At 41.4% G+C, this 13,441-nt stretch overlaps 1 protein-coding gene across 1 annotated transcript in view; it reads left to right on the forward strand.

Moving 5' to 3' along the window:
• The window catches only part of LOC120932843 (microsomal triglyceride transfer protein), a 115,736-nt gene that overhangs the window by 31,491 nt on the left and 70,804 nt on the right, over positions 1-13,441 (forward strand). Inside the window, 2 exon segments of the mRNA XM_040345627.1 lie at positions 6,042-6,229; positions 6,601-6,744. Of these exon segments, the coding sequence (XP_040201561.1) occupies positions 6,042-6,229; positions 6,601-6,744 (332 nt within the window).

Consider the following 13,441-nt stretch of genomic DNA (forward strand, 5'->3'; position numbering starts at 1 on the left):
TGACTCAGCTTCTCCAGCACTCCACAAAACAGGGCCACTTTCAGGAAAAGGCAAAGGACCTAGGGTTGAGAATCCAGTCCACATACATATTATTTAATGGGAGTGCTAAACAAACATCCAAGAGCCCAGGGTAATTTAATGATAAAATTGGTTCATAGTTGAGTAAAGCCCATTCTGCTATGAATCAATTTAATCATTAAATTACCTTTGGACTCTTAGACATTTGTTTGGCATTTTCATTGGATACTATGTATAACTTTTTATTTTTGTCTGTTTTACTGTTGCAGCATTTCCCTCACTCCCCATGGGATAAAAGGTTGTCACCAGAACAGAAAATTAACATTTCTCTAAGGCCTCGTACACACGATAGGTTAAACAGAGGACAACGGTCTGATGGACCGATTTCATCGGTCAAAACCGATCGTGTGTGGGCCCCATTGGTTATTTACCCATCGGTTAAAAAAAAGCCAACTTGCTTTAAATTTAACCGATGGATTCCTAACCAATGGGAAAAAAATGATCGTTAGTAGGCACAACAATGGGTTAAAAATCCACGCATGCTTAGAATCAAGTCGAAGCATGCTTGGAAGAATTGAACTTCGTCGTTGTGTTTTACATCACCGCGTTCTGACACGATCGTTTTTTTTAACCAATGGTGTGTAGGCACGACAGACCATCAGTCAGCTTCATCGGTTAACCGATCAAAACGGTCCATCAGTCCGTACTCATCGGATGGACTGATCGTGTGTACGCGGCTTAACGGAGGCCTGGGTAGCATCAAATCCAGACAGGGGTTCTAAACCTTGCTAAATCTATCAAAAAACTAAAAAGAAATATATATATATTTTGACTATTCATACACTTTAAATGTTCATGCAGAAAGTACTGGCAGACAAGAGATTGTTTTTATCCCTCCAGAGTAACAAAATGAAGAAAGTTCTTTCAGACAGGGCTGCACAATCCTGCAGGAGCACATACTGAGAAAAAACATTTAACACCTGTTGGTATTTATGTGAACATAAGACAAATTAAGAGCTGAAAAAATTCAACAAGGCTGACATCTGTTAGTCATCGGTGCCTGAACTGATCATCGTTCATTAAAAACATTTGCCAAATAGTTGATTAAGTGATTCAATATCATTTGTTTCATCTGACTTTTCTCTAATGTCTAGGGCACCCTTAGGCCCCGTACACACGTCTGAGAAACTCGACGGGCAAAACACATCGTTTTGCTCGTCGAGTTCCTTGTGAAGCCGCCGAGGATCTCGGCGAGCCAACTTTTCCCATTGACTAACGAGGAAATAGAAAACATGTTCTCTTTTTGGCCCGACGAGATCCTCGTCGGTTTCCTCGGCGAAAAGTGTACACACGACCGGTTTTCTCAGCAGAATACGTCTCCCATCGAGTTTCTGGCTGAATTCTGCCAAGAAACTCGGTCGTGTGTACGGGGCCTTACAGTTGTTTTGTACACTGACTTCGAAGAATGATAAGGCATATACTTCCTTTATCTTGGCTTAGATTACCCATGCTGTGCGGGAACATTTAACATAACACTAATCTGACGACAGTTATGAAGGTCACATTTATCTTTGCCTTCCAGATGTCCCAGTGAAGCATTCCAAAATGGACGTCACTGAAAGATCAGGACTTAAATTGGAAATTTATAGAAGGGATGTGTATTCTACAACTTTATAAAAATAAGTGCCTCAGGCAAATCAGGACAGCATAAACAAACTTTTGTCATATAGTCTTAACAGCACACAAAAATCTGGGGAAATATATGTAAAATTTGGTTTACTATCTCTAATCTTTGGAAGACAGTTTTACAGCCACTTGTGACTAAAGAAATTAGCATTGCTTTAAAAATGGAAGTACACACAACCAATTGAAGCATCCTCCATTAATCCATATTTATAATTCCATCACTTTTACTCTAATATTTGAAAACTTGATAAAGAGGGTACTTTATAGCCCCTGAAATGTGTTAAAATGTTAGCTTTGGGTGCCTATAATAAAATTAATTCTCTTGGGCTCCTAAACTTTTTGTGTGGACACTTTGCTTTCTCCTTCATCTTCCTACATTCACCTAAGGCACCCTTGAGGCCTGTCTATCCAAAGTATGGACCATGTGGCCTATTTTTAGGCTGAGAAACAACACTGGTCCATACTTTGGATTCAGCGACCCCAACCCACACTTAAATTAAGACCACTTTAAGTTTGAATCTAGTTTATTCATGCTCTAAACATTCTTTGTGACTTTTAATTACTGTTTATAATTTATAGGTTATGTTTAATTAATGCAAGTGCATTAGGAAATACACTTGGGAAAATATACTGTAAAAATGCTTACAACTGTGTACATTCTGTCTTTTCGGTAGACAGTTATGTTTAAAAAAAAATTCTTGCGAGTGACTGTACACATATATACGGCTTCACTGAAGCGAGTCTTCTTCTGTAAGGACCCTTTCACACTTGCACAACTTGTCCTGCGACTTGGGACCACATGATTTCCAATGAGTACCATTCATATCTGTGTGACTTCAAGTGGCAGCGACTTCAATGTAGTCCCTGCACTATTTTGATCCGACTTTGATGCTACTCAAGATTCCACAGGCATTGATTCAAGTCGTGGCAAAGTCACGTCGAAGTCACATGGAATTGTCGCACACCTTTCAGGTCGTACAAGTGTGAAAGGGGTCTAAGGCCACATATATGCGTATATGTGTTTGTGCTGGGAGCGCACTGCACAGCACGCTCCCAGCACAAAGACCAGTCTCTCATCAAGAGTCCCGGTTCCCTATCACCTGATCACTGTGGCAGCCTCTGATTGCCCGTCACAGTGATCAAGCACTGTGCAGCCTGCCCATGTGTTTTTTTCCCCTCTGAATGCAGGGAGAGATACATGGTATCTGCCTCTACTTGCCAGGGGACATATTTTAAACAAACAAGTGTGTGTGTGTAAACAAAAAAATAAATAAAATAAGAAATGACAAAATAAAGAAATAATAGCTATATCGAGGTTTAATCTAGGTCAGGGTTAGAGTTAGGATCAAAGGTCAGGGTCAGTTTATTTTAGGTAGGATTTAAAATAAATACATCTATAAATTAGTGTCAGTTAGCATCAGTGTCAGTATGTTTTAGGTGGGATAAAAATGTGTACTATTGTTTATAGACCTTATTACGGGTACAAACAACAAATAACATACACATAGGTGGTATTGCTGCAATCGTTAGGAGCAGAATTTATTTTGGGTTGATCTTTGGTGGTAGGTTATGGTAATAGCAAGAAATGTACAGCTACAGTATATTTAAAAGAAAAAAAAATTAAACTAATTTGGTCAAGATTTCATTTGATAAAATTAATAAAAATCATGAGATGTCCATTACCATTTACCACCAAATGAAAGCCAAATTTGTCCTGAAATAAACAAAGTATAATCCACCTAAGTAGTTGCAATGATATGTACAGTTTTACTAACACATCAAAGTTGCAAAATTGGGTTCAGTCAATTGATTCTAAAGGCACACATTGTATTTTAACTAAAATAATAAACATATCAAACATACCTGCTCTATGCAATGGTTTTGCACAGAGCTGCCCCGATCCTTCTCTTCTGGGTTCCCCTGCTGACGCTCCTGGCTCCTACCCAGTACCAAGAGTAGCCCCGATTCTTCTCTTCTGGGGTCCCCCTGTCGATGCTCCTGGTTCCTCCCCACCACAGAGTGCCCCCATAGCATGCTGCTTGCTATGAGGGCACTCATGAGTATAAACTCAACTGAGTATAAAAAAGAAGAGAGGAGCCTAAGTGTAGCAATATGGTTACATTTAATGAAGGTACAACATTTAGCAACTTATTGCTTTACTTAGAAGTGCCTATCTTCTCTTTTAATACCCTGTAAAAAAAAAACTTTGATATACAAGTGCTTTGAATTACAAGCATGTTTCTGGAACTAATTATGCTCGCAAACCAAGGTTTTACTGTATAGGAAAACTCTAAGGTAAACAAAAATAATGTATTACTTAGAAAAGTTCCCGTCTCAACATGCCCAATATAAAATATTGACTATACAACATAGGAACAAGTTGGGTAGGTGACAGATATGCATGCCAAGCATGTCACTGAGTCAGCCCCTGACACTTGCTTGTGTATGCATTGCAAAGTTCTTCAGTATAGAGTGACATGATTTAATTATAGATTGCTCACACTTATGTGACTAGTCTACTACAGTAAATATTCTGTCAAAAGTTGTCCACTTTTAAGCTGTACTTTTACTGTAGCATGTTAGAACAGTTTTTCTACTCTAATTATTATTTGATCATTCTTAATCTTTGTGAAAAATGCACAAACACAAAATGTTACAAAAAGACATTGCAAACATTGAGGCTGGATTAACACTTGTGTGTCTGCATTATCCTACATTTTTGTAATTGCTTTGGGCAGGTGTGTTTATTTGTTCTATCAAAAGTCATGTAACATGTGTTGATATTAAACGTGTTAGAAAATGAACATTACGAGGTGTAATAATCAGATTGGCAACTTATTCCATATTGTAAAAATTTTAAGTTGTAAAAATATACATTGGCCCGGATTCACAAAGCACTTGCGCCGACGTATCTCGAGATACGCCGCTTAAGTGCAAATATGCACCGTCGTATCTGTGCGCCGGGCCCACAAAACTAAGATACGCCTAAAAACAGGCTTCATTCCACCGATGTAACTTGCCTACGCCGGTGTAGAGTGAGCGCATATTTACGCTGGACGCATGTGGCGCTCCCATTGATTTTCTATTCAAACATGTAAATGAGGGAAATACGCCGATTCACGATCGTACTTGTGCCCGACGCAGGCTACGACTGGTGCGCATAAGTTGTACGTACGGCGTAAAGTAATGCCCCATAAAGGAGGTGTAACTCAGCAGCATCCATGCAAAGGGCTTCACCAGGGAACCCAAGTCGGCCTATTTCACGTAGTTTACGTTGGACGTGAATATGGCTGCGCATAGGTTACGTTCACGCCGTAGGCAGTGATCTGGCGTATCTTAGGCAGTTGTTCCGACATGATTCTGAGCATGCGCAGAACGATGCCCCCATGTCCCGACGCATGCGTAGTTGGTGATACGTATCTGTCTGGCGCTTGGCCCATCATTTGCATGGGGTCACGCCTCATTAGCATGGCTCACGCCCACTTCCACTTACGCCGGCTTACGCCTAGGAAACCCAGCGCAGTTTTGGGAGGAAGTGCTTTGTGAATTCCATGCTTGCCTCTCTGCGCTGCGTCGGCGTAGCATAAAGGAGATACGCTACAGCGGCATAAATGTGCGCCAGTGTCTGTGAATCCGGGCCATAGTCTTTGGAAATCAGTTTCGGTATTAATTTTGTCATTTACATGGAATATATTACCACTTACTCTTGCCATGGTGAGCGGCTATTCCCCGTTCCCCATGGTGATTTTGAGCTTGGGTTTAGAAACTTACCCTATACACCATAGAATAGTTGTGGTTTATGTGCTGTTTCAGGCTACACTTATGCTAAATAGCCACTGGAAATCATCTGAAGCTCCTAATTTATCCGCTGTCATTGGTAGACTGAATACCCAATGCCAATATGAACTAGTGTTGGCCAATAAAGAATTCAAAACAGCCTCTGTCTGTTGCAATTATTGTTGCAGAATCATTGCTTAAAATTGAAAATCAGATGTGACAGCATTTTAATGCATGGTTATTGTAATGGAAAATACAAAATTTTGTTCCTAGACTAAAAGGTAAGGGGAAGTCCTCCAATGGGAACACATGTCCAAGATGCCCGTTACTCTTGCTTTGAGTAATATCCTCTAATTTTCTGTTGTGTCTCTAGGACAGGAAATCAAGGAAAATTACCTCAATGGTACAAGCATTGTAAATGAATGACCTGACCACCCATTCCCTTTTATTCACTTCATGTGAAATCCTAAATCCTGTACACAGAACTGTTTACTTTTACAGCTTATTTGACAGATATCTAATATTTGCATGTACTTTGTTTGTTTCTCCTTTTTGCACAGTACATACAGCGGGACCAAGGCTTAACAATGACAAGGTGTATAGATATAATTATGCCACAGAAGTATTAATTGATAGGCCCCGAGGGTCACTGCAGGAAAGTGTGGGATACAAGATTTCCTCAGAAGTAGAAGTTAGCTTAATTTGGAGAAACCCATCCAACAAAGATGACCAGCTCATCAGAATTGGGGTACGTTTATCATTCTTGAACGCGTTGTGCAATGGTGCATTGTATGAAAAAAAAAAATGTTTTCTATTTTTTAGCCATTTAAATTATTTTACAGATCAGTATTTAGATTGAAAGTAATATTTTTTTTGTATAACTTTTACATTATCTTATCTATGTATCTTATGTATGGTGTATCTTATGAATCATATATCTTTTGCTTCTTTCGTATGTATTTTATATGGAAGAAGACAATTAACATAATGGTCAAAGGGTTTATTATGTTTCCCGGTGCTATGTGCTATTATTAATATGAATATTGAAAGCAAGTGCTTCTCTTTAAAAAGGAGGATCCAGCCAGTTGTACTCTACCAATAGATATTATTTGTTTGCAGATGAAAAATATTAAAGTTGAAAATATCAACGAACGCCCACAAGATCAGAACATTTTTACTGGAACAAATGCTGCAAAACTTCTAGGAGAAGATAATCTTTCTATTCTTCAAAGGCCAGTTCTTGTACAATGGAGTCATGGAAAGGTAAGGTGAAATGAATTATAGATTAGTGTTGTTTCTTTATGTGTTGATGACCAGTAGTTACTGGAAGTTTGTCTAAAGTATATATTTTTTTAACAGTAGTTTATTTTATTAAGATTTTCTCAACAATAAAAAAACAGAGTCAAGGTACATTAATGCCAGGTAAATGAAGAAGATTGCTTACAAAAAATGGTTATATGACAAATCTCCACATTTAGCAGTTCCATCATGCTAGGTAGATAAAGTAACCAAGTGAGCTAACACTATACAGTAGCGTAATCCACACAATAGACATTTAGAAATAAGGAAAACCATGATAGAAAGAATATAGAGGTATGGCTGATAAATTTTACCCAGTATAAAGTAGGTAACCCACCATAGAAACAAAAGCAATAGGGCTTCAAAACAAGGCTTCGGACACGCTTTATTAAAGCTCTCTGAACGCCAGTCAGTGACGTAGCGTGGGTTGTCAGCGCCCGGGGCAAGGCAAGTAATTTTGCCCCCCCCCCCTCTAACCTGCAAACTTTTAGCACTCCCTGAGTCGCTTCCTTTCCTACAATGGTACTAACCTACCCGATTCCTACACCGACCAACCTGATTCCTATCCTGACGACTCCACTAAACTACACTGCCCACTAGACTCCACTACACTACCCACTAGACTCCACTACACTACCCACTAGACTCCACTACACTACCCACTAGACTCCACTACACTACCCACTAGACTTCACTACACTACACTGCCCACTAGACTCCACTACACTACACTGCCCACTAGACTCCACTACACTACACTGCCCACTAGACTCCACTACACTACACTGCCCACTAGACTCCACTACACTACACTGCCCACTAGACTCCACTACACTGCCCACTAGACTACACTAGACTCCACTACACTACACTGCCCACTAAACTCCACTACACTGCCCACTAAACTCCACTACACTACACTGCCCACTAAACTCCACTACACTGCCCACTAAACTCCACTACACTGCCCACTCCACTGCCCACTAAACTCCACTACACAGCCCACTCCACTGCCCACTAAACTCCACTACACTGCCCACTAGACTCCACTACACTGCCCACTAGACTCCACTACACTGCCCACTAGGCTACACTACACTATACTGCCCACTAAACTCCACTACACTGCCCACCCTACTACACTGCCTACCCCACTTACACTACACTGCCCACTACACTACACACCCCACTTACACTACCCGGCCACCCCACTACACTGCACTGCCCACCCCACTTACACTACAATGCCCACCCCACTGCCCACTCCACTACACTCTGCCCACCCCACTACACTGCCTACCCCACTACAAATGTTGTGCCTGGGGCCACGGCCCCCCTGCCCCCCCACGCTACGCCACTGACGCCAGTCAAAGCTCCTGTCACCAAATAAAATGGTTAGCTTACAGTCCTGTTTACACCTTGCTATTGCTTGGTGCTTCGATGAGGCTTCAATGTGGCTTCGATTAGGCTTTGGTGGGGCTTCGGTGGGGCTTTGGTGGAGCTTTGATGGGGCTTTGGTTGGACTTTGGTGGGGCTTCAGTTCAGTCGGGCTTCAAGCGAGCTTTGCCATAGACTTCTATGAAGGCTTTGAAGATGATTTGAAGCCCCACTAAAGCTACATGGGATTTAATTTTTGAAGCAAAGCAAAAGCAGATGTAAACAGGACTGTAAGCTAACCATTTTATTTAGTGACAGGAGCTTTGACTAGCATTCAGAGAGCTTTAACAAAGCCTGTCCGAAGCCTTGTTTTGAAGAAAGTATAAACTAGCCAATAATATGTGTTGAAGCCCAAGCAAGTATAAATGATCCCTAAAGGATTGTCATTAAACAGTCAAACCTTGAGCATCTATCCAGGCGTTCCATTTCTTTTCAATTGTCGGGCAATTTCTACTAGCATAGGTTAACTTGTACAAGGGAAGAGATCCATTAATTGTTGCTTTCCAATCCAACACCTTTGGAGGAGCTGGAGATGTCCACCTAAAGAGAATCTCCCTTCTAGCATAGCACATAGCATAAAATACAAATAGTTTAATATGTTTAGAAGTGTTCAATATGTCTGCAAATGCAAGCAACTCCACAGTCCCAGATGTAAATTCCCCCATAGGGGGTATAAGTACCAAAACAATATTACATACAATGTTGTAAACTTTTGCAGCCTCTGAAATAGTAATGCAATTAATCACACGTACATGTACCTATCATGAATCCCCAGTACTTAGAGAAAATTTTTTTTTTTAGAGCAAGGTGCCACTGCGGCTCATCACCTTCCATCCAGTCTCCCCAAGAACCCATTACCAGCACTGTCTTATGTGACAGAATCAGGGTTCTCCAACCACATCTTCCAAACCATATCAAACTTCTTTGGGCTGCCCCTATTCAAATAGGTAGCTGTATAGAACAGAGTTACTTTATTTACGAGTTCTTTCCAATAAGATAGAGAGGGGGTCATTGGCTTTTTCCAATAGAGGATCAGTGCCTTGCCAGCATAGAACAGAAGCAGGCTTAGCAAAGGTGCGCTGAGCCGTAGTTGGTGCCAGGCACTCCACTAGGCCAAGTAGGCAGGTCGTCACTGTCATAGGCACTGGCACAGAGGGGATCTCTGCGACACAGAACACAATGGCCGTCCAGAACTCCAGAACTACCGGACAGTAGGTGTGAAGTTTAGAGCATGTCCAGAAGACATGAAGGTAAGAACCAGTCATGAGATCACGGAGACATCTATCTGATCTATTAAGATATATAGTAGCAAGCCGTTATGGGGTATAATATACTCTGTGGACAAATTTCAGATGTAGGAACTGATCTTTAGTGGATATCCTTGTGGGAACAAATTGTAATAGGCAGTCCTCCCATTCGTCCTCAGAAAGGGAGGGAAGGTAAGTATGTCACCTCTAATATAATTTCAACCTGTGGGAGAGGTAGATATTGGGGATAATTGTGAGGATAAAGAAGATAGTGGCTTGGGAAGATCTTCACGTCTACAGTATAATTTATCTTGGGGAGAGTACTAAAATTCTATGAGCATATGGCCCTTTTCACTCGGGCAGACCGTTTAGGTCCGCGTGTCAGTTTTTTTAGGTGGACCTGAACGGACGCTCCATGCAGGTTTATGGATTGACGGATGTCAGCTGTGACCATGTCCGCTGACATCCGATCTGGTAAAATCAGACGTATGGTGATACGTTCCGGATCGGATGAGATCTGATCTCTTCATAGGAATCAGCGGCGCTGGACAGACCCCTCCCTGCTCAGTGAGCAGAGGTGGACCTGTCATTCGCTGGCTCAGTGGAGATCAACAGAGAGATCTCCCGCTGAGCTGGCGGAATCCGCTGAAACAGGTCGCCTCGTGTGGAAGGGGCCTTAAGCATATAGTTTACTTAACCCTTTTTATCATGGAACAGTACATAGAGTAAATACTACATTAGACACCTGAACATGATATATGTGGCCTTATTTCCTAATTTCCTGTAGCCAGCTAACCTAATAACGATGTATGTTTAAAAAAAGTTTAAGTTTTTAATACATTTTAATTATTAAATGCTATGTGCTAAAGGAGGGGTGTGAGGTTTTCTTTCTATTTTTCTTTACCTTTTGCGAAGCCATCCACATTTGAATTTGAAAATACAATTTTAAACTGATTATAAGCTGTGGAAAGCCTCATGTGTTGATGTCAGGATTTCAATATGTGAAAGGCACTACAGAGTCTGTTGTGGGTAGTCTAACAACACAAACAGCCGTGGTCCATGATCACCATCAGAGTTCCCACTGACAGATTACTGTTAGTGGGAGGTGGAACTAGGATGGACTGGTACATTACAGAAATGCCTGTATAAAAAGAATGAAGTACTATTGAGACAGGCTGCACTCCATTTATGCATTTCAAGCTTTCATTTTCTTCTTTAGCTGGAGTATAACTTACGGTAAATTGTATATTTTTATGTTGGGTGAACATTGATTTTCCACTCTCACACATGGACTTTAAAATAATGTTTCATTATCAATGTGCAATAAACAACCTTGATTTTATCACTAAGTGTCAATAAAACTAATGAAGGAAATCTGTGTATAAAGGTCACTCACAGCCAATAGAATAAAGACACATTTGGATCTATGGAAAGCTTATCTGGCTGCTGTAGTAATGTGCCACATACACTGAAACCAGTATGCTTGTGCAATACAGCTGGTATTTGCTGTTTTAAAGGCCTCCTGCACACAAAGCTTAAAAAAACTGTGCCTGTTAGCCTATGTGGCAATGCGCACATTGGCATTTACAGGCAGGCATTTATTTGAAGAGGAATGTTTACAAGCAGAAAATAAAATTCACCAAAGACACTTTCTGAGAGGAGCTTTTGAGCTGAAGAAACACAGGTGTGTGTGCAAATGCATCTAAACGCACATAAACACTTGTGTATGCATGTAAATATTTATAGCCAGAATAAGTTATAGTGGTTCTAAAGGCTCAAGGTTTTTTTACCTTCATGCATTCAATGCATGAAAGTAAAAAACTTTCTGTGTATAGCAGCCCTCCCAAAGTAACACGATCCAGCGATGTGCATGAGAGTCTCCGCTGTCCGGGGACTCTCCCTCTCCATTGGCTAGCTCTGCTGTCAATCACAGCCAGTGAGCCAATGAGTAGAGAGAGGGGGTTGGGGCCGAGCTGTGGCTCCATGTCTGAATGGAGGTCCTAAGAATCCAGGAAATCCTGGAAGACCCAGTAGGGATCCTGTGAACAATAAATGTCCTAAGAATCCTAGAAATCCCAAAAGACCCAGCAGGAATCCTGTGATTAGTGTCACAACTTGTTCTTAGATGTGGCGACTGATTAATTTAAAATGAACCTATGATTTGCCAATGCCAGACAAATGCAATCTAAATGCTGATCCCCAATCCTCCATATACTACCCCTCCTTTTGCTTTCTCACTGATTTGTTCAACCCCGTGAGAGAAGTGAAATAACTAGAAGTGTTAAGCCTGGATACACTAAGGCCTTGTACACACGGTCGGACAAAACCGTTGAGAATGGTCCGACGGTTCACAGCTGAAGTGGTCTGATGTGTGTACACACCATCGTTCCAAAAACCGATCGGGTCAGAACGCGGTGACGTCAAACACACGATGTGCTGAATAAAACGAAGTTCAATGCTTCCAAGCATGCGTCGACTTGATTCTGAGCATGCGCGGGTTTTGAACCGATGCTTTTCTGTACTAACCATCGGTTTGGACCGATCGGGCAGCGGTCCATCGGTTCAGTTTTGAAGCATGTTTTAAAATTTTGGACCGAAGGAAAACAGACCGATGGGCTATACACACGGTCGGTTTGGACCGATGAAACTGAACTTCGGTCCATTCTCATCGGTTTTGTCCGACCATGTGTACGGGGCCTAATAGTTTTGGGTAGAAAAAAAACTGACAGCTCCAGTTGGAGCCGCTGTACTAATGATCCACCATTGGCTTCAGAAGTTTGGCTGGTTTCTGTTGGACAGACCTACATACATGAATGTCGGCCATTTTTTATTGAATTGACATTCAGCCCCTGTGTACAGGGATTTACCATTTGTTAGTCAATATACTGTACATATAGGGCCATATTCAGAAAGAAGTTCTGCTGGCGTATCTATTGATACGCCGCGTAACTTCTAGGATGCTCCGGCGTATCTTTTTTCTGTATTCAGAAAACAAGATACACCGGAATTTTGCTAAGATCCAACTGGCGTAAGTCTCTTACGCCGTCGTATCTTAGTTGCATATTTACGCTGGCCGCTAGGTGGCGCTTCCGTCGATTTACGCAAGGAATATGCAAATTAGGTAGATACGCCGATTCAGAAACATACGTTCGCCTGGCGCATTTTTTTATGTAGTTTATGTTAGGCTTTTTCCGGCGTAAAGTTACCCCTGCTATATGAGGCGTATCCTATGTTAAGTATGGATGTCGGGCCAGCGTCAAATTTTCCGACGATTACGTCGTTTGCGTAAGTCATTCGCGAATAGGGCTGTGCGTAATTTACATTCACGTCTAAAGCATTGGCTTTTTGCGGGTTAATTTGGAGCATGCGCACTGGGTTACGTTCACGGACAGCGCATGCGCCGTTAGTCAAAAACGTCATTTACGTGGGGTCAGCCTTCATTACCATACAACACGCCCACTGCATGGATAATTTGAATTCCGCGAGCTTACGCCGGACCACATACGCTACGCCGCCTTAACTTAGGGCGCAGGTTCTTTCTGAAAACAGAACCTGCCTCACTAAGTTACGGTGGCGTAGCGTATCTGAGATACGCTACGCCAGCACAAATTTACACCGGGCTATTTGAATCCTGCCCATAGGGTGTAGATTGGGAAAGCACAAAGGGTAATTTCAGAAAGATTATGTTCTGTTTAATAATCGTGTTTTAGGTAGTGAACAAAAAAAGTATGTTGTTTAACATTGTTATAGTCGAGTATCTACCATCAAATAAATCCATGTAATAGTTTACAGATATTATTCAAAATGTTGCCCACCTTATTTAGTTGTTTGATAATGCTTTACAAGTGCGAGAAATAAGTGCACAACAGGGTTTTCTTGCAACCTATACCTGTTGCAGTTTAGCGTATCTTGCTATGGAATGACAGTCTGCTAACCACTGTGCTCTCAGTAACAGCTTAAAACTTAAACTGTACCTT

This window comes from Rana temporaria, chromosome 1 (assembly GCF_905171775.1).
Source record: "Rana temporaria chromosome 1, aRanTem1.1, whole genome shotgun sequence".
NCBI classification, from domain to species: Eukaryota; Metazoa; Chordata; class Amphibia; order Anura; family Ranidae; genus Rana; species Rana temporaria.